Genomic DNA, 22601 nt, shown 5'->3' on the forward strand with positions numbered 1-22601 from the left:
AAATAAAGCAAAATAATAATATTTGAATTAATATGACAAATAATGGCTCTGCTGTTCTTACCAAGACATTTTTTATTGATATATCATTTGTATTCCTTTGTATAACTCCGATCCCCTGTTATGGCCCCCCTATTCTCTTTGGGGAGGGGGGGGGGGGGGGGAGGGGGGGTCATGATTTGAACAAAATTTGAGTCTACATTACCTGAGGATGCTTCCATTTAAATATGACTAATTATGGCTTTGCTGTTCTTGAGAAGAAGATTTTAAAAGGCTTTTTCCTATGTATTCCTATGTAAAACTTTGATCGCCCATTGTGGTCCCACCCTACCCCTGGGGGAGGGGGGGTCATGACTGGAACAAACTTGAATCTTCACTACCTGAGGATGCACCCATATAAAAATGACCAATCATGGCTTTGCTGTTCTTGAGAAGACATCTTGAGAATTGGCACAGTGGTTCTTGAGAAGAAGATGAAAATGTGAAAAGTTTACAACCACGACAACGACGACGACAGACAATGGACATATTTCGATCAGAAAAGCTCACTTGAGCCTTCGGCTCAGGTGAGCTAAAAAAAAGTTTCATCCTTTTCCTTTGGAATGCCGTCGACAGCTTGAAGCATCAACTCTGTACCTTGGCATGGTGCAACAGGCCCTATTGCTAAATGTACTGACATATGTAAAATATTCCTGAACAGTATTGCAAATAGTCCAATTTCTGAGATACTTGACACTTTAAGGGAGGGTAATCTCCATTTGACAGGATATGCTTTGCATGATTGAACAATTTTTGCTGAGATCTTTCATCTTTTGACCAATTTAGATGCACTGATGATATGAATTCAAAATCTGTAAAAGCAATGACAAATTGATGTTTGAATTAAAGTTCATAATTGATATTGCAATAATTATGATAATCAAAGAAGACATTTTAGTACAGTAAATTTTCATTTATACCCAAAAGCAAAAGAGCATGTATTTTGATGTTCTAAATGACATGGGGAATTTGGGAATAATTTCAATTTTACAACAAAGGGACCTTGGCAATGCTAGCCTGAATCACCTTTATTTCCTATTTTGTAAGAGATCCAAATGCCTTAAATGGCTAATTGAGTTTAATGCAAACCTGCAAATGATCCAAATATAAAACAAGCTAATTCAGAGAATTGTGGCCCCCACTTATGGAAAAAAATGAGGATGGAAGAACTGGACCAAAAAAAAAACATGCAGATGGAAAAAGAAAAAGGTCAACCTTAACTTTTCAGCTTTTGGCCTTAAAGTCAATTGGTGTCTTTTTTTATTAAAGAAATAAATTCAAGACCTCAAAGAGAACCAAAGTTATCACTAGGACATTATTTATTGCAAGATATGAATTTTTCAACTAAACCTTTTAACTTTGAAATCAAAGGGGATTTCTTTAAGTCATTGGGAATTATGATATAAAATTTAACAGAAAAAGCTCAAGGGAAACTAAAGTTATTATTTGAATTTTTTTTGTAATGTAGGAATTTCCAACCTTGACCTTTTGACCTCAAATCAATAGGGATCTTCTCTAGGCTGTAAGGAGTTGTGATATGAAATGATATTGCAAAAGCTCAAAGGCTTAAGAGATATTGTTCCCAAATTAAAGTGTTATAGTACATACATGTACAGACAGAATGACCAATGGACAGACCAATAAACATTTATTGGGGGGTTGGGGGGGGGGGAGGGGTTGGAGGCTGTTACCTGCAGGTATTAGGTCATATGTTTTCTGTTATGTCCATGACTTCTTCCATTTTCCCCCACTCTTTGCTCTGTAAAATAATTGAAAAAGCCATGAAGTATATATACCCTTATACATTACAGTTAATGCTAAAAATGCTAATGCTGAAACATTTTGAATGAATCATAATTAAATAATTTTAAAGCTCAAAACTTGAACTATATGGACTGGACTTTTCAGTTTATCGGTCACATATTCAGGCATCTTCACCATTTAGACCTAACTTCACATAAATTGTTCTTTGTTATTTTACTTATCAGTAATGTGAATGAGCAGTTACATGTATATTATCATGATTATAGTAACTTGTATATATACATTATAAAATGTTAACCACATGTACAAACTCTGGTTCATGTCATTGAACTACATGATAACAATGTCCACTTAGTTATATTTTTCAGTGTGGAAATGAAACATATTTGTTAATTTTATTTTTTTGAGATATTAAACATTGACATTATCTTTATTATTATGTAGTACCTTAAAAATATTATATTATATTACAGTAAGTGATCACCTGTTTGGTTTGATTCAATTGTTGCCTTGTCAATAGGAACACATTTCTGCTAAAGAATAAACATTAATTTTAATATTAACTATACAATACTTAATAATCATCATAGTTACATGAAAACTTATAACCAGTTATGTACACATAAAATGAAACAGAAATCACACTTGAGATTTTATTTTTAGAACTAATTCAAAATAATATGCAATTGAAATTTTATTTCCAAACAGGATTGGATCATTTACATGTGAAATCTATCAATATTATGAAACTATTGAGTGTAAAAGCCATTCATCAACATTTACTGTAGAATCTTTAATTCATGTGAGTACTAAATATACTCGAATGAGAACAAGAATTAACAAGTGGACTGCTGCTCAAGAGTTTTCACTTTTTACATGTATTTCAGCTATAACATAATAAAAGCAGGTAATTTTGCTTCAAAAGTGAAACTTGATGTATAAGCTACTGAGTAAATTTTAGAAATAATTTGATAAAACTTTTACATATAATTATAAACACACAGTATATGTATAATTATGTACCTTTAAGCTCTTCCTTCAGCTTTACTTCCATACTGATTTTTTAATGTGTGTTTCTATACATCTTTTGCATATACCTGTAACAATTAGGAATCAAATTAGTTGATAGATATAAATCATTATAGATTGGACATATAAGTTGTATAAACTTGATATCAATAGGTTTTCACAAACTATAAAGACAAAGTCAGTAAATATTTCCAATTATGATATCACTTTGTGATATTATATTTACATGTATAGGGTTGTCCTTAAGACCTGTGGGACTGGGGAATTTCTTCACCTATAATGACATAATTCCCCAATTACTCTGGTATTGCCCTCTCAACCCTCACGAAGGGGAGGAACCCCCAACATGCTTTTTTTTTTTTTTTTTTATAAATCTGTTTCATTTCTTATTGACAACCCAAATATCATGTACAGTGTCTCTCTGAAAACTTTAAGGTCAGAAATTAAGTTAATTTCAATGGTTTAGCAAAATTCCGTAAGTTTTTAAACTGCATAATGTTCTTACCAGTTCCAACAGGCAAAACCTCATTCAGCTTGACCCTCTCAGTTAACGGGTTTGCATAATTATAGCGTCTCCCCTATCAGGTATGGGTGACAACATGTTCTTTTTTTCCTTTTCCAGTGTAGAATAAGTATATTTCTGTGTTTGACACATACATGTACATGTAGGTATGTTTACAGAAATTAGACTGTCCAAGTCCCATAACAACTGCATGGTTCAAGATGGTTAACGATAAGAAGCGTTTCAGGGACAGAAATGTCTTCTGTGCTGCATTAAAATACCTTGTATATTCAGCTGAATCTATTTTAAAATCTTTCAACAAAGCTAGAGATCTTTTATCATAATATTGTCCTCAAATCAACACTTCATCTTTTCGTCTGCCATTAAGACATCACACTTTTAATTCCTTTAAATAAGGAGAGTTCCACTAAGGGAGATAAATTTTCTAATAGTTTCAGCCAACTTCAATCTATTTTTAAATTAGCATAATGCCATTTGCAACCAAATTCCTTTTAACTATATATTGATTTTGAAGGATTTTTGCAATTAAACTGATATTTATAATGTTTTAAGCGTTTCTTGGGTTTTTACAGCATTCTAAAGATAGTGGTATTTTAAACACATTGATTTAATCTAATTTTAGACCCCACTTTTACAGAATCAGTGTTGATAAATGAAATTAAATAAAATATTTCTAGTTAGAGCACTTCCTTTAAATTTATTTAATATGTAACATTTGAATAAAAGTGCTTTTTTTTCCTGCAATTTTTTTCTCTTTATCTATGAGTGTTTTTCAAAATATTTTCATAAAATGTGCTAAAAATAGAATATAGGGCTATAATAGGGATCCCCAAAGGTACCTGACAGTTTTGATACTGGGATTTATTAGAGGATACATGATGCTAATCAGAAACAATAAAATCAGTCAAAATGATCACAATGCCTTTCATAATAAAATTTGGATTTTGCATGGTTTTCTCGTAGACACGCATTTAAGAAGCATGGTGATTTTCTAAACTTTGGATTTTTTAAACATGTTAAAACAGTTCTAGCTATAGCTACATAATCTTTATCTTTGAATATGTTTTAGGTTCAAAGTTTCACATGTAATAAAAGTGATTTTCTTTTCATAGGAATTTTAACATTGCCAATTATGGACTAAATGTCAGTATTTTTTATATTGACCCCATTACCTGGCTCAGATTTAGGTTTGAGTCCTGCAAATCTAGTGGTTTTGATATACCATACATGTACTCAGACCAGAAAAGAAAAACGATCACATTTCCGTATGTTAGTATATGTCCAGTGTTGCAATTAATGTACAACATAGAAATGTTCCAAATTGATATTAATCTATGATTGACCTTGACAGAGAAATATGTAGAATCCGATAGTGATGATGAGGTTTTGGGTCCCATCGCTCCCTTCAGCAGGAAAACCCCTAGTGATGAGGAAGCCTATGATTCTGACCGTGATCCAGACTGGGCCCCGTTTGAAGTTGTAAGTGTAAATAATGTCATCTCTTTTCTGAATTTTAGGGAAAAAATTTGTTTATGTCATCACACTTCTTATTACATGTATTAGTTGAGATCGGATAAGGTTTCAAATTTTTTCAAGTTTTAGAATTGTAAATGCTTTATATCTGTATATTGTGTTGAATGTAATATATATTCTGTAGCCAGGATTTTGCCCACACATTCTGCTTACACATTTGCTTAAACACAATTTATATGTAATAGTTACAAAAAATAAACACTCTCTACAAATAAGTTGATAAAAATGTCATTTGAACATTCATGAAGATTATAACCATTTAAAGTGCTCACTAGAATATGAGTTTTTAAATATTTCTTAGGAAACCAAAAAGGAACCTAAAGCAAAAGCACCAAGAGGAAGAAGGTAAATTTTACTGAAATAGGGCAAAATTTGGATACTAAATTCATGTATTTAGTGCAAAAATAATTTTTTTGTATTAAGGACCCTCTATACACCGATGAAAAATGTTTTTTGGACTTTGAGAAAATTATATAGCATAAAGGAGGTTATTTTGAAATTAATTAACCCATTTTTAATATAGGGAGCGTGCCTTTTTTATTCAGGAAAAATCTTCAAAGACAATGCAGTAATAATGAAGAAAAATTGCCTTTGCTTACTCAAATGGATAAAATACATGTAAATAAAGTTTTCAAATGCTCTATTTTGGTCTAATAAAATGTTTAGAATACTTGGATTTATTTCAAATTATGTAATACAGTTCAGATTACAATTTATTCTCTCCATATGTCAAATGGTTGGTCAGTCTAATTACACAAAAATACCCTGAAAATAGGGTGCAGTGTAGAGAGGGTCCTTAAAGCTGTTCAATATGTGTACTAAGTACTTTTCAAAAAATAAATTGTTGAATTTTTAATAAAATGGAGTTAAAAGGTTTTAAAAGAATTTAAGTGGAAATACAAAGTTTATTTTATTGTGTGAAAAATTGCAACAGTTTTGGATGTTTTATTGAAGGCGACGCAATTCCAACAGAGCATCATTAGAAGTTGAAAACGAAAATACTGATCTCAGCAAAAAGAAGGCCAAAGTGTTCACTCCTGTTGATAAAACACCAGCTGTACCACTTGCTAAGCCAGAACCAAGACCTCCAGAATCTGTGTTCCCCCTACCAGTATTCAGGGTAAGGCGTATCAGGGTCTCATGCTAAGTACTGCACTGTGTTACAGTTGTATTGATCAATTGTACTTACACTGATGTAAAAAGGTCTTACTCTCCTCCATTGTGATAGGATCTAAAGTAAGGTGTGAGAACTCACATCACTATTTTTGAGTTCCTGTATGTAGGATGAAGTGTTCAACTTCGTACAAGGTTATTAGTATCCACATATATATGTATGCTTTTAAAAAGATACAGTATGGAGGGGATGCTTAGATATTAAAGATGTTGAGTATTGTGTGTTTATTTAATATCTCCACACATGTATACATCAACAGTTCTTCTTTCTGAGAGTAAAAAAATGAGATTTTGTTTTATTTTAAAAGTCCCGTAATTGGAAATTATAAAAGATTTCATAAATATTTACATACATATATGTATAAAAATATCCATTGTCTTTTATATTTCTAAAACAAATTGCTTTTTCCATCCAGTAAAGTCATAAGAGATCTTCCTTATGTCTCAGCCAGTAATTTATAGGGCTCTTCTCTCTTGCATGTATATCCTTCTTGAATCCATATGTTTGTGACTTTCAAATGTGAAGATGAAGTAAAATGCTTCAAGGAAAGTTTTAATTGTGTCTGACAGATAGGTGATTTTGTGATGGCCAAAAATGACTTGAACAATTTTGAGCGTTTTCCAATCTGGAGGATAGATCCCGGTAAAATGATGAAGAAGTATGAGCTATTTACTGATAAAGGGAAGATACTTCACATGGCCACCTGTACAGTAAGTATGAGCTATTTACTGATAGAGGGAAGATACTTCACATGGCCACCTGCACAGTAAGTATGAGTTATTTACTGATAAAGGGAAGATACATCACATGGCCACCTGCACAGTAAGTATGAGTTATTTACTGATAGAGGGAAGATACATCACATGGCACCTGTACAGTAAGTATGAGCTATTTACTGATAGAGGGAAGATACATCACATGGCCACCTGTACAGTAAGTATGAGCTATTTACTGATAGAGGGAAGATACATCACATGGCCACCTGCACAGTAAGTATGAGCTATTTACTGATAGAGGGAAGATACATCACATGGCCACCTGCACAGTAAGTATGAGTTATTTACTGATAAAGGGAAGATACATCACATGGCCACCTGTACAGTAAGTATGAGCTATTTACTGATAGAGGGAAGATACATCACATGGCCACCTGTACAGTAAGTATGAGCTATTTACTGATAGAGGGAAGATACATCACATGGCTACCTGTACAGTAAGTATGAGCTATTTACTGATAGAGGGAAGATACATCACATGGCCACCTGCACAGTAAGTATGAGTTATTTACTGATAAAGGGAAGATACATCACATGGCCACCTGCACAGTAAGTATGAGTTATTAAGTACAGTTCCACGAAACAATCAGGCAGCCTATATATAAAAGGTGATACATGGGGGTTCTCAGAAATTAATGATTTTTCACTCACAGTTTTTTCTTGGTCTATAAGCTGTGTATGTAGAAGGAAAATATTTTGGGTTATTGTTACTATGGAAACCTGGACAAAGAAATTTCCCTAGCAACCGCCCAATTTTTCTTTGTAGATTGACGAAAGGCTTTATACGAAACGTAAATATAGTGATTTTTTTCTCTTTTTTAGTGTAATAAGAAAGATACATTTTTAAAGTGTTCTGTCAATGTAATAAAAAGAAATTACATTCTCTAATATATTTGCTATAGACACAGGTAAAGATACATGTTTCCCATTTTTTGCTGATTCAGCATTTTGCTTGATTTTAGCAAAAATCAAGTTGATATTATTCATTTCACCATCTTAATACAACTGTTTCATCTATTTCGTGTAAAACTACAGGAAAGCTTCTCTAAGAATTTGAAATAAAAAGTTTTGCAAATTTGAAAATTCCTATCTGTTGCTAAGCAACAAAAATGGATGGTTTGATTAATTAAAAAAGGAGAAAATGAAAAGCATTGCAAGAAAAATCGAATAAATTGTAATCATTGAGTACCAAAGACAAATTTTAAAATAGTAAAATATACAGTATTCTTCCTTGTATACTAAAGACTATTTTACAATAAGCTATCTCCATAGCAACAGCAAATTTTCCTTAGCAACGAAGCATTGAAAGTTATTTATAGCACATATTCATCTAAGTTTTTAAAAGATTATCTGATTCTTATTGTTGAATTGCTATTGCCCAGAATCGACATTGTCAAACTGGTTTTTAAAAAGGTATTTTTAAGTTAATTCATCCATAACAACAGAACTTGTCTACATAGCAAAATGTATTTTATAAAGAATCAGTATGTAGCAATTCCTCAACAAAAATCTTTGTCTTTAAAGGATGTTTACTAGGCAAAAACATTCTACTAATGGGAATGAATATTACTTACTTGACTTATGACTGTGGTATTTTTTTCACTTTGAAATAGTAAATCAGTATGTAGCAATTCCTCAACAAAAGTTGAGCAATAACCTATTTTTCATGCTAGTGGCTTATTGAGACTCTACAGTCTTAAAATTTCTTGCAAATTCCTGAAAATTTTGCATCATGACTAATATTTGCAACGAAAACTGGATAGTCTAACTTCTGATAAGTCTTAAAAAAAAAAACAAACAGTAATCTCGTAATAAAAAAAAAAGAAAAGATTTTTGATAAGGTCTACTTGTGACAATGCAGACCTGGTGAGGTATTGGTTGACCGAGGCCGAAGGCTGAGGTTAATCAGTTCCTGACAAAGTTCGTATAGTAACAAGTAGACATAATTCAAAAGTCAATAACTGTATTTTAAAGTATCAGTTTTTTTTTTTTTTTTTTTTTTTTTACTTTTTCTTTTTTTTTTTTTTTTTTTTTTTTTTTTTTTTTTTTTTACATTTTTCACAATCCACCTATTTTCTTCATCAAATATATATTAACGCCCATGATATACTTAGTATTTTGTTTTGCAGCAAGATATCATAATTATTTTTCAACAGTTTCAACTGTTCAACAAAGGTGGAAAATAGTATATTAAAACTATAAATATTCAAACCATTTACTTATAAGGAGTTTAGACGGTTCGGTACTGTGCGCAATTTGACTGGCAGATAAAAATGTAAGCAAAGCTATCAAGATTGGCTAAGACAGAAAACCTAAATAAACAAACTCTTTGTAGCGAGACTTCTGTCTCCTGAATTACAAGATAAAAAAACTTATTTTGATGAGATTACTACATATGTAATAAGTTATAATGAGATACTAACTCATGAACAAGATAGCTAATTTATTAAAAAAAAATGACTAACTCGTTGAAACGTTTTAACAAGATAACAAACTCGTTGTAACGAGACTACTAACTCCCGGAGAATGAGATTAAAAAATTATTCTAATATGATACCAACTCGTTATAAAAGCAAGATAGGAAATTCATTTTATTGGGGTAACTAATTTATTATTTAAGGAATGAATTTAATAGCTACTCCAGTTATACTGTACGGTATAACCTGCGTTGGGACAGTTTCCGCTTTATAAACCGTGAAGCGGTTAATAAAAAAGCGTAAACTGTTCCAACCCAGGTTATACCAATGTAACTTGGGCAGCTATTAATTAAATTCATTTCTTATAATTTAATTTTCCAATTAAGGCAATTTTCCTTAAGAAATGCCTTCAAATTAAGCATATTTTAAAAGTACGTCAAGCCAAATAATACGTTTTTGGCGAAGGTCATTGTGACGTAGGCAACATATGTTATACGGTATAAACTACATCTTTTATTCTATCAAATGACGTGTTACAACCAGAATTAAATTATTACGAGATAACTAACTCTCGATTTTTATTATTTACTAGTCTAGTTATGACAGGATATTTACATGTAATAACTAAAAAACATTTTTGATATAACGAGCTTAATGAAAAAATAAAAGAAATACACTGAAAAATAGTGTTAGTCTTGTTTCATGAAATAAACAATTAAAGTTTGTGCTTTGACTGTAATCTAAGCTTGTTTTATATCTCCAAGTTGGTTCAATACACAAGAGATGCTCTAGTTACGAATAATTTCTAAAAGGAGGCAAGCTACTGACAAACAAGTTGATGAAATAAGAATATCAACAGTCTTGTTTATAGTCATAATTTTACAAGTTCTATGGTCGATACAATGACTTTGTCAGCAAATGCAATCTATCTTTGAATTGTATGCTGACTGAACCCATTAATAGTAATTTTTTATTGATTATATCCTTAATATTCCTTTGTATAAATATGAACTCCTGTTATGGCGCCTCTATTCTCCTGGGTGGTCATGATTTGAAAAAATTTAAATCTACATTACCTGAGGGTGCTTTTATATTTTTATGACCAATCATGGCTTTGTTGGTCTTGTGAATAATTTAAGATTTCCCCTTTGTCTTCATATTTAAAACTTTGATCGCCCATTGTGGCCCCGCCCTACCCCCATGGTTATGATTTGAACAAGATTTTTTTTTTAAATGATGCCATTAGTTTTTCACAAAATCATCATCGTAATATCCCTTTGGAAGAAGGCGTGTCCCTTCATCTGAACAAACTTGAATCCCCTTTACTCAAGGATACTTTGTGGTTAGTTTGGTTGAAATTGGCCCAGTGGTTCTTGAGAGGTAGATGAAAATGTGAAGAGTTTACAATAACAACGACGACAGACGTCGGACTCTTTTTGATCAGAAAAGCTCACTTGAGCCTTCGCTCAGGTTAGCTAAAAATCCTTAGCATGACAAACTTCAAATTGGTTCCCCCAAGAAAAAGGATGATCGTTGTTGATTCTGTCAAAGTCAAGGATTTTTTTTCCTTTCCAGCCAGTGATCTTGAGCTTGGAGGAATGATCTTTATTCAATATGAGGACACACCGTCGGATCATTAGCAAGCTCTGTTTCAAGTAAAGCTACAAGTGAAACACCATTACAAAGTTGGAGTTCAGACAAGCATTTAATATGTTTTTGTCAGTGACCTTCAACTTGCCAAAACCTACATGGGTCAGGGTCATGAATTACCCACGGTCAAAAGCATTCTCTGTACAATGTATAAGCCAATTAATTCTCAATTACAAAGTTAAAAGGACAAACCAGAATTTTATACTTTCTGTAAGTGAACTTGAACTTGCGTGCAAAAATGGGTTTGGGTTAAGGTCGGCTTTACTCTTAAATCAAAAGCAATCTTTGTACCAAGTATGAGCTTCCAGTAATTCTCCATTATAAAGTTTTTCTGCCACTGAATACGTACTTGCCGGAATGACCTAGGGTCAAGGTCAATAAACACTCTTTGATCATCAGCAAATTTTATTCCATGTATGAGCTTCCAGAGATTCGCCGTTACAAAATCACTTATTACCCAGATAATTATAAAAAATTTCACCAAATGACCTTGAACTAATCAAAATGGCTTTGGGTCAAGGTCTTAACACACTTAGGTCAACAAAGCTATTACTGTGCTAAGTATGAGCATCCAATGATTCCCCGTTACAAAGTTTTGGACCGGGCAATAACTTTTATGCCAGTGACCTTGAACATGCTGGCATGACCTTGTGTCGAGGGCATGGCACCTCCTTGGGTCATAAGCAATCTCTGTACAAAGTATGAGCTTCCAGTGTTTTTCAAGTTATAGCGAGAAGATTGCATGGACGGAAGGACACACAGTAAAGGGATTTCTGTATAACACACACCCCGACCCCCCAACTCCCCAAGCCCCAAACTTTGTTTATGTGGGATATTTGAATATTTGTTACAATTTTAATAGCATAAGAAGATTCAACAAAAAAGTAGAAGAGCCAGTCAGACTGCGCAAATTCAGTTTTACTGCAAAAATGTAATAGAAATATTTTTAAAAAATTTTATGAATACATGTTTGTGCTAAATATTACTTTCCTTGCCTTGTTGCTAAAGAAAATTTTCTGTTGCCATGGGAGATGGAATTTTTTTTAATTGCATTTAGTTTCAAATTTTCGATGCAAATATTGGTCATGATGCAAAATTTTCAGGAATTTACAAGAAAGTTTAAGACTCTCAAGTCTCAATTGGCCACTGGCATGAAAAGTAGGTCATTGATTTACTATTTCAAAGTGAAAAAAATACCATAGTCATAAGTCAAATAAATGATTTTTCATTCCCATAAGTAAAATGTTTTTGCCTAGTAAACATCCTTTAAAGACACAAATTTTGTTGAGGAATTGCTACATACTGATTCTTTATAAAATACATTTGTGGCTATGTAGACAAGTTCTGTTGCTATGGATGAATTAACTTAAAAACATACTTTTTAAAAACCAGTTTGACAATGTCGATTCTGGGCAATAGCAATTCAACAATAAGAATCAGATAATCTTTTAAAAACTTAGATGAATATGTGCTATAAATAACTTTCAATGCTTCGTTGCTAAGGAAAATTTGCTGTTGCTAAGGAGATAGCTTATTGTAAAATAGTCTTTAGTATACAAGGAAGAATATTGAATATTTTATTAGTTTAAAATTTGTATTTGCTACTCAATGACTACAATTTATACGATTTTTCTTCCAATGTTTTACAATTATCCCTTTTTAATTAATCAAACCATCCATTTCTGTTGCTTAGCAACAGATAGGAATTTTCAAATTTGCAAACTTTTTATTTCAAATTCTTAGAGAAGCTTTCCTGTAGTTTTACACGAAATAGATGAAACAGTTGTATTAAGATGGTGAAATGAATAATATTGACTTGATTTTTGCTTAAATCAAGCAAAATGCTGAATCAGCAAAAAATGGGAAACATGTATCTTTACCTGTGTCTATAGCAAATATATTAGAGAATGTAATTTCTTTTTATTACGTTGACAGAACACTTTAAAAATGTATCTTTCTTATTATACTAGATAAAAGAAAAAAATCACTTTATATACGTTTCGTATAAAGCCTTCAAAATGAGTGAAATTTCGTCAATCTACAAAGAAAAATTGGGCGGTTGCTAGGGAAATTTCTTTGTCCAGGTTTCCATAGTAACAATGACCCAAAATATTTTTCCTTCCACATATACAACTAAAAGCCCAAGAAAAACCTGTGTGTGAAAAATCATTAATTTCTGAATACCCTTTGTATCACCTCCTGCCTGATTGTTACGTGGACCTGTACTTAAATGAAAGAGGGAAGATATTTCACATAGCCACCTTTACATTTACTGATAGAGGGAAGATACATCACCTGGTCACCTGTACAGTAAGAATGAATCATTTACTGATAGAGGGAAGATTCTTCTCATGGCCACCTGTAGAGTTAGCATGAGTTATTTACTGATAGAAGGAAGATACTTCTCATGGCCACTTGTAGAGTTAGCATGAGTTATTTACTGATAGAGGGAAGATACTTCTCATGGCCACCTGTAGAGTAAGTATGAGTTATTTACTGATAGAGGGAAGATACATGTACGTCTCATGGCCACTTGTAGAGTTAGCATGGGTTATTTACTGACAGAGGGAAGATAATTCACATGGTCACCTGCACAGTAAGTCAAAATAGTCCAGCAAGTATGAAACTCTGGAATAGTTCAGCAGTCATAAGTATACAGTATATACTCGCATATAAGTCGGTCCGCCTATAAGTTGGTTGAATTTTTATGCCCCCGGATCGAAAGATCCCGGGGGTATATTGTTTTTGTCCTGTCTGTCTGTTTGTCTGTTTGTCTGTTTATCTGTTTATCTGTTTATCTGTTTGTCTGTCTGTCTGTTGTCAACTTTAACCTTGCCCATAACTTTTGATTGGTTGGAGCTATGACTTTTATATTTCACATGTGTATTCCTTGTGACAAGACCTTTCTTTGGGTACCATCATATTTGACCTTTTGACCTTGACCTTGGAGTTTGACCTACTTTTGCAAAATTTTATGAGACTTTAACCTTAGCCATAACTTCTGAACAGTTGGTGCTTGGGGTTTCAAACTTCACATGTGTATTCTTTGTGACAAGGCCTTCCTTTGGATACCAACAACTTTGACCTTTTGACTTTGACCTTGGAGTTTGACCTACTTTTGAAAAACTTTAACCTTGGCCACAACTTTTGAATGGTTGGAGCTAGGGCTTTCATACTTCACATATGTAATCCTTGCGACAAGACCTTCCTTTGGATACCAACCACCACTTTGACCTTTCGACCTTGACCTAGGAGTTTGACCTACTTTTGAAAAACTTTAACCTTGGCCATAACTTTTGAATGGTTGATGCTAGGGCTTTCATACTTCACATATGTAATCCTTGCGACAAGACCTTCCTTTGGATACCAACCACCACTTTGACCTTTTGACCTTGACCTAGGAGTTTGACCTACTTTTGAAAAACTTTAACCTTGGCCATAACTTTTGAATGGTTGATGCTAGGGCTTTTATACTTCACATATGTAATCCTTGTGACAAGACCTTCCTTTGGATACCAACCTATTTGACCCTTTGACCTTGACCTAGGAGTTTGATCTACTTTTGAAAAACTTTAACCTTGGCCATAACTTTTGAATGGTTGGTGCTAGGGCTTTCATACTTCACATATGTAATCCTTGTGACAAGATCTTCCTTTGGATACCAACCACTTTGACCTTGACCTTGACGTTTGACTTTTATTAAAAAAACTTTAACCTTCGCCATAACTTCTGAACTGTTGTATCTAGGTCTTTCAAATTTCATAGGTGTATTCCTCGAGACAAGACCTTTCTTTGGGTATCAACATTTCTTATCTTTTGGCCTGGATTTTGACTTGCATTTGAAGAAACTTTAACCTTCGCCATAAGCTGCCATACGGGGGCATCAGTGTTTCACAAACACATCTTGTTTAAGCTTATTTTAGAGGGCCTGACCCTCTAAAATACCAATCTTTTTATAACTTGCCTATAAGTCGGACATAGAGTTTTGGACCAAATTTTAACTCCCAAAAAAACCAACTTATAGGCGAGTATATACGGTAGATAAGTCTGTGCTTGTTTTTTTAAGTCAATGAGCAGGTACAAAAGTCTTTGATATTTCTGATCTCGTAGAAAAAGTTCTCTGAAAAATTTGGGAATATTAGTTTGTAATTGAGTCACAGTACTCTAAAATGTAGAATGTGGTTTTTAAACTTCATTGCATGGTTAAAATGTGTTATGATTGCACATATGTAAATAGATAAGAAACACAATTAAGTACCAGCATGTATTATCCATTCTATGATTGCTCAAACTAATTAATCTTGTAGACAAGAATGTTTTCAAATTGTATGAGTGTTGATTTCCTTTCAGTACTCCAGTTATTTGCCAAAAATGGATTTAGAGTACATCCCAATAAAAGTAACCACCATTAAAAATGAACGAGATGGTCATGTAGTAGAGGTGTGTGAAGCAGATCGTCCGAAACCTAAACTTGACTCTAGGTGAGAAAATTTATCCAAAGATACTCACTTTATGTCTATATGCGTATATCTAGTAAAACAGTTTCACAGAATCATCAGGGTCAGTTTAGCTTTCTTCTTTGCATCTTTAATCGCCTACAGATGTAGTAATTCATCTACATGTATACATACATGTACTTATAGTACTAGTTGAAAAATTATGACATTGTTATGAGCAAGTATTTGCCATGTTTATGTTCAATATAAACATGATTTTTAGCTCACCTGAGCCGAAGGCTCAAGTGAGCTTTTCTGATCACTTTTTGTCCGTCGTCCGTCTGTAAACTTTTCACATTTTCGACTTCTTCTCAAGAACCACTGGGCCAAATTCAACCAAACTTGCCACAAAGTATCCTTGGGTGAAGGGAATTCAAGTTTGTTCAAATGAAGGGCCACGCCTTCTTTCAAGGGGAGATAATTAGGAATTAGTGAAAAAATAATGGCATCATTTAAAAATCTTCTTCTCAAGAACCACTGGACCAGGAAAGATGAAACTTATGTGGAAACATCCTCAGGTGGTGTAGATTCAAGTTTGTTCAAATCATGACCCCCGGGGGTAGGGTGGGGCAACAATGGGGGATGAAAGTTCTACATAGATATATATAGGAAAATATCTTTAAAAATCTTCTTCTTAAGAACAGTAAAGCCATGATTGGTCATATTTATAGGGAAGCATCCTTAGGTGGTGTAGATTCAAGTCTGTTCAAATCATGACCCCCGGGGGTAGGGTGGGGCCACAATGGGGGATCAAAGTTCTACATAGATATATATAGGAAAATATCTGTAAAAATCTTTTTCTTAAGAACAGTAAAGCCATGATTAGTCATATTTATATGGAAACATCCTCAAGTGGTGAAGATTCAAGGTTGTTCAAATCATGACCCCCGGGGGTAGGGTGGGGCGACAATGGGGGATCAAAGTTCTACATAGATATATATGGGAAAATATCTTTAGAAATCTTCTTCTTAAGAACAGTAAAGCCATGATTGGTCATATTTATAGGGAAGCATCCTTAGGTGGAATAGATTCAAGTTTGTTCAAATCATGACCCCCGGGGGTAGGGTGGGGCCACAATGGGGGATCAAAGTTCTACATAGACATATATAGGAAAATATCTTTAGAAATCTTCTTCTTAAGAACAGAAAAGCCATGATTGGTCATATTTATAGGAAAGCATCCTGAGGTGGTGTAGATTCAAGTTTGTTCAAATCATGACCCCCGGGGGTAGGGTGGGGCCACAATGGGGGATCAAAGTTCTACATAGACATATATAGGAAAATATCTTAAAAAAATCTTCTTCTTAAGAATAGTAAAGCCATGATTGGTCATATTTATATGGAAACATCCTGAGGTGGTGTAGATTCAAGTTTGTTCAAATCATGACCCCCAGGGTTAGGGTGGGGCCACAATGGGGGATCAAAGTTCTACATAGACATATATAGGAAAATATCTTTAAAAATCTTTTTCTTAAGAACAGTAAAGCCATGATTGGTCATATTTAAATGGAAGCATCCTCAGGTGGTGTAGATTCAAGGTTGTTCAAATCTTGACCCCCGGGGGTAGGGTGGGGCCACAATGGGGGATCAAAGTTCTATATAGACATATATAGGAAAATATCTTTAGAAATCTTCTTCTTAAGAACAGTAAAGCCATGATTGGTCATATTTATATGGAAGCATCCTCAGGTAGTGTAGATTCAAGTTTGTTCAAATCATGACCCCCCCCCCCCCCCCCCCCCCGGGGGGGGGGGATAGTATGGGGCCACAATGGGGGATCAAAGTTTTTCATAAAAGTATATAGAAAAAACTTTAAAAATCTTCCTCTCAAGATCAGCAAAGTCATGACTGGTCATATTTAAATGGAAGCATTCTCAGGTAGTGTAGATTCAAGTTTGTTCAAATCAGGGCCCCCAGGGGTAGGGTGGGGGCACAATGGAGGATCAAATTTTTACAAATGAATGTATGGGAAAAATTCTTCTGCTCAAGGATAGCAAAGCCATTTGTTATATTGATATGAAAGCATCATCAGGTAGTTTAAAATTTCCCCCCTCCCCCCTGTAAATTTTTCAATACTGAACTGATTTTCGCTTTTTTTCTCCTAGCCAATGTGCTCAGGTGAGCAATGTGGCCCATGGGCCTCTTGTTTTATACCTTAGTGCTCAAAATATTATCTAGGATACATAAAAATTGTATATAAGTATCTGTATTTTAGGGCATTTAAAGGTACAATTTGATTTAAATGGTCTGTGTTATTAGGAGAGCTACATGTATAAGAAAGTGAATCTTGCATTGCAGATTAGAAAATGAGTATGAAGAAGATCCACTGGCAGACATGTTTAATGTTTATCTGCAGATTTTCCTCAGTCGTGCCTTAGAGCCTGGATTTCTTACTGCAATACTGGACTCCAAAGGTTAGCAATACTTTTCACATCATCCAGGGATCGACATTAATGGTTGTTCGATTGCCCGGTACAAGTAAATTATCAGTTCGGGCTATTGAAATTGTCAACGTATTTGTCCGATCGGGCAAGTGAATTTTTTTCATACAAATGTACATACATGTATTTATTTAGTTTACATTAATTTATAAATAAAACAATAAATTGAACACTTGATTTCCGCAACGAACCTGACTGACAATGTTTTTGCATTCTGAATTCCTTGCTAGCGTTCCGAATTATCGGGTTTGTTATTTTCTTTCGTTGTAAATATTTTCTACGTCTAACAAAATTTTGTTAACTTCTTATTAGGAAATTAGATTATTTATTCACGCACAAAATATAAGTACAGTGTAACATGATGTATCCTGATCAAGATAGGATGTTTGTTTCGTAGCAACTATCTTCCTTTAGCATTGCTTCACAGTTATCTCTGAAAATCACGATTCACAAAAGTATCCTACCGAAAATATTTTTTTTTAAATATAAATTTTATCAAAAGGAAATGGGGGGTTATTGCTGCATGGCAGTGTGTGTTAACAGGTTAAATTTACAAGTACAGTGGTACACATTTATGTACAAATGCTGCATTGAAATTTTTTCAGGTAGCTCAATTTGCCAAATTGGCAGTAGTGTATTTGGTCACATTTTTTCTTATAAAAAAAAGAATTATTTAAAGAAGGTAACCTGGTTAGTGCATGCACTATTCTTTATAACGTTTAAAGTAATAAATAATTTTCTTCTTAAGTTCTTTCTTAATTTTGGGCAACCAAGTTTTGCATTAGGACAAGTCAAACATTGCGATCACTTGCCCGAAGGGCAGGTGAATCTGAAAGTTAATGTCTATCCCTGTCATCATAAAATTTTGGACTGTTTTTGGACTTTTTACATAGACATACATAATGCTAATTTCCATTTGCTGTCACTGCATCATGTTAAATTTAAATTCTATTTTAAACTATAAAACTTGTGAACCATTGCCTTCATCAAGATCATAATCACATGTCAGTATTCTGTATACACTTATGCCAGTATTAGTTTAGGTACGTTCATTTTGAGAAAATTGATTTTAATAAGAGTCAATCAGAAGCTTGGTAGCCATCTTGGAAATTCCAAAGACTGAATTTGAAAGAATGCAGCACCAAGTTTTTGCTAGGCATGCAATTGTGTGTGAAGAATTAGAAAATTTGGAAAGATATTTTACCACATAGTCTTACTAGTGAATATTTAAATCGTGAAAGTTTATTTTGATTGTTTTTGTTACAGAGGAGTTTTACCTAGGACCTCTTAACAGCATTGACGACTTGATTGACAAGAAGTTGATTGAAATTGACGCCAAAGTGCAGTGGAAACTTAAGTTTAAGGTGAGACTGTTCAGTTTGGTTTGAAAAACATGAGGTACATGAATTTTTACAGTAACACATGTTTAAGCTAGCATCTCTGATAAGGTTGTCTAATAATAATCACTGTGTATGTGCATCATAACTTAAATGTGATGAGGTAACTTGAGTACTTCTAACATAATGAGTTAATATTTATTACATGTATGTAGAGGTATTGAAATTCATATAAATACTCTCATGTCTCGGAATCTTAAATATCATACAGTAATTAATTGCATTAAAGAAAAAAAAATGTCCTTTAAAAGTTAGATGAAATGAATTTTAATTGTTTCAGAGTGCCCTACAATCCAAACCACACATTAGGGAACTAGATCGGCTAAACCTGAAGGTAGCCTGCCAAGTAAGTTTATTTATCTTGTCTGTAAATATAAGGAAAGATTGTGTTCCTTTATAAAGAAATTAAAAAAAAAAACAGTTAAATAAAGAGTGTGATTGAGATCTAATCAAAAGATTAAAGTTTCTGATTTGTTTTTAGGCATGTCGATTTACCAATGAGCCTGCTATAAAATCTGTCCACCTGTTTGGTCAATCCTATGATCACACAACACTAGCAGAAAATAAAGCCACTGTAGAGGATGGCAGTGTGGTAAGGGGAATAACTCAAACAAATGGAAAACGTGTAGGGGAGGATTTTCAATACATGTACTAACTAAATTGCAAAAAAAATTATAATATTTAGAAAGAGGATGGATTTGTTTTTAGACCTAAATTAGAATGTAATTTTGTTGCTGGACCTCCATTAGAAAGACATGCATCTTTATTTTGTTCTATATGTGATAATCCCACTAATTAGTTTCTGAAGTTGTCCCACAATGCTGCTATCTCTTGCTGTTTGCTGAATTATGTTACATGTTACTTCTCTGTAGGAGTTTCTGATTGGAAAAACAGCCTCCACGTATGCCATACCTTTTCACAGTCTGTACCATTTTAAGTACAACTTATCCAAGCGATGCCAGGCCAAGGTAAAATATTTCAATGCAAGTTTTACAAATTTCTAGCCATTTTTCAACTGTAGCTTTAGATTTAGCTGAGTGATCAATGATTGAAGTACAGAGCCAGTTCGTTTCTATGAATACCTGTGATTTTCAATTTATAGGTAGATATATTAAGACAAGGAAACAGCAAGCTAGGCAATGCTGAAATTCTTGACAAATGTCTCAACAACAGAACTTGGGTGCTAAAGGTAGGTAACCTAACATGATGATTTATTAAAATTTATCACAAAGATAAGATCAGTAAGAAGTAATAGTGGTCAACTGAAAGCTTGAATTTACTGTGAATGTGAATATGGGGGGAAATTTTTTTGTATTTTGTGATGAGTAAAGTCTCACTGAAAATCAAAGAATAATTATCATAAAAAATTGAAAACTCTGTCTTAAATCACTTAAACAATAAAATTTGTATGTCAGATTTTATGATAGAATAATTTATGCGCATAAAATATGATTTACACATACAGTGCAAGTCAATTTTTTTAAAACAGATTTTTGATGATCTGAAAAATCTGCTGGAAAAGGACAACTATATTCAGCAGTAATACACAGGCCTATAGAGACTAAAGGAAGATGGTTCATAGGGTCAATCTAGTCACAGCTCAATGCAATTATAAGGGGACCAGCTGATGAACTCAATCTCCAGCATACCAAGTTCAGAGCCATAGAAAGCACAAGCTTTTCTATAAAAAAATATTTTATGGTTGTAGTTTGTTTGTTTCTCTGTTAGTTGATTATTTATTATGTATATATTACAGGTACAGTGAAGTTAATTTAATCATCTATAGTGCCATATGTATTTTCAAAGAGTAGTTGCTAGTATTCAAATAATATTCAACTTATAGTGCAATAGAGAGAATATTACGCTCACCTTCTATATTGGCTGGAGTAAGCTTTTCAGATTAAGACGCATTCTTACCTGTCTTGCATACACTTTAGAAAGTTTTATACTATTAAAACTCCCTTCAACATATTCATGGTATTCATCTGTATTTCCATTGTAAATTGTATAGTTTTTTTAGCACTATTTGGAGTGATAAGACACAACTTGGCTGCTATGAAATCTGGTTAGCATGACCTTGCTCTTGTGGCTGTAACCAAGTGATGCTTCTGTTTTTTACAGCAATAGCTGATGTACCCATTGGGGGGGTCTAAGCTTTGGCTACCTTTTTTTAAAGAGGTAGTTTGTTGATTGTCACCAAACTTGGCATAAATTTCCTACTGTATACTAAGTTGCAAATGCCCTAGTGATTGGATGGTATTTGCTGTTTAATAAATTAAATAGGCAGAATTGAGAGATGAATTTGCTCCACCCACTTTTGAAGTCAAAATAATCTCAAAAATTCATTGTAAGAATTATAGCAATTAAAGAATTCTTGCACAGTTGATGTACATGTAAATCAATCTCTTCTCTGCATGATTTACTGCACATTTAATTTATTTATTTGCAATCTTACTTAGCAGAGTCTTGTGAGCTATTGTCCTCTTGTTAGCAGATAAGAGCTTTAAAATAAATAAAGAATTCATGTACAAATTTATCAGCTTTAAAATAAATGAAGAATTCCTATACATGTTTATCAGTGATTAGAAATAATGCTCTGAAAAAGAGAACAGATATTTTCTTTCTTTCTTTTTTTTTTAATTAAAATACACATCTGTTAATTATGTTGCATTTAGATGTAATGCTAAAGATCATAAAAAATTTGAGACACCTTATTTTAGCAATATTGTTATTTGGGTTTTTGTAAGCAAGAATAAATGTTCACAAATTTTGGTTAATGGTGAATATAATGTTTAATAAAACAAATATATACCGGTATGCGAAAATAAAGAGCAGACTTCTCACATAATTATGTGAAAATAAAGTTCTTGTGAATATTAAGTGATTTACAGCAGCTAAATGTAGGACATAAATACATGTATAACTTCTGCAAACAAAGTTTGAGGGTATATATACCATCAATATCTACTTATCTACCTATCCATCTCTTTGTTTGAATAATTTCATCAGATCTGCATGTGTGAGAAAGATGGGGGAGAAATTATTCCCCCACAGGAGCTGTTTTCCCTTGATTTTCTCTTTAGAAATCACTCATACTCTTTAAGAAAATTTACCCAAGGTTTCTGTGGTGAAAAAGGGGGGGGGGGGGGGGGGTTCTACACCAGGTTTGCCAGTATTGATTTCATCATTCATAAATTGCTTGCAAAGTTTATCATTTTATTTAATTTTATGTTGTGATCCATTTTTATAAAGTAAGTAAATACTGCTCAATATTTGCATTTTTAAACTTGTGTAATAACTGTAGAAAGCTGTCTTATATGTTATTGATATCTTACAATACATCATAATGTGTTTTGTACAGGAAGT

At 33.2% G+C, this 22601-nt stretch overlaps 1 protein-coding gene across 1 annotated transcript in view; it reads left to right on the top strand.

The window, feature by feature from the left end:
* LOC133175935 (uncharacterized) overlaps positions 1 to 22377 on the top strand; it is a 34711-nt gene extending 12334 nt beyond the window's left edge. Inside the window, exons 3-14 of the mRNA XM_061311088.1 lie at positions 4704 to 4831; positions 5187 to 5230; positions 5840 to 6005; positions 6629 to 6769; positions 15253 to 15383; positions 17696 to 17811; positions 19105 to 19202; positions 19516 to 19581; positions 19717 to 19827; positions 20108 to 20203; positions 20338 to 20424; positions 20725 to 22377. Of these exons, the coding sequence (XP_061167072.1) occupies positions 4704 to 4831; positions 5187 to 5230; positions 5840 to 6005; positions 6629 to 6769; positions 15253 to 15383; positions 17696 to 17811; positions 19105 to 19202; positions 19516 to 19581; positions 19717 to 19827; positions 20108 to 20203; positions 20338 to 20424; positions 20725 to 20778 (1238 nt within the window). The 3' untranslated portion in view covers positions 20779 to 22377. The remainder of the gene's footprint in view (positions 1 to 4703; positions 4832 to 5186; positions 5231 to 5839; positions 6006 to 6628; positions 6770 to 15252; positions 15384 to 17695; positions 17812 to 19104; positions 19203 to 19515; positions 19582 to 19716; positions 19828 to 20107; positions 20204 to 20337; positions 20425 to 20724) is intronic.
* The last annotated feature ends 224 nt before the right edge of the window (positions 22378 to 22601 follow it).

This window comes from Saccostrea echinata, unplaced genomic scaffold, assembly GCF_033153115.1.
Source record: "Saccostrea echinata isolate AGI-Se365-2 ecotype Australia unplaced genomic scaffold, CSIRO_AGI_Sech_v1 ptg000064l, whole genome shotgun sequence".
Taxonomy (NCBI): Eukaryota; Metazoa; Mollusca; class Bivalvia; order Ostreida; family Ostreidae; genus Saccostrea; species Saccostrea echinata.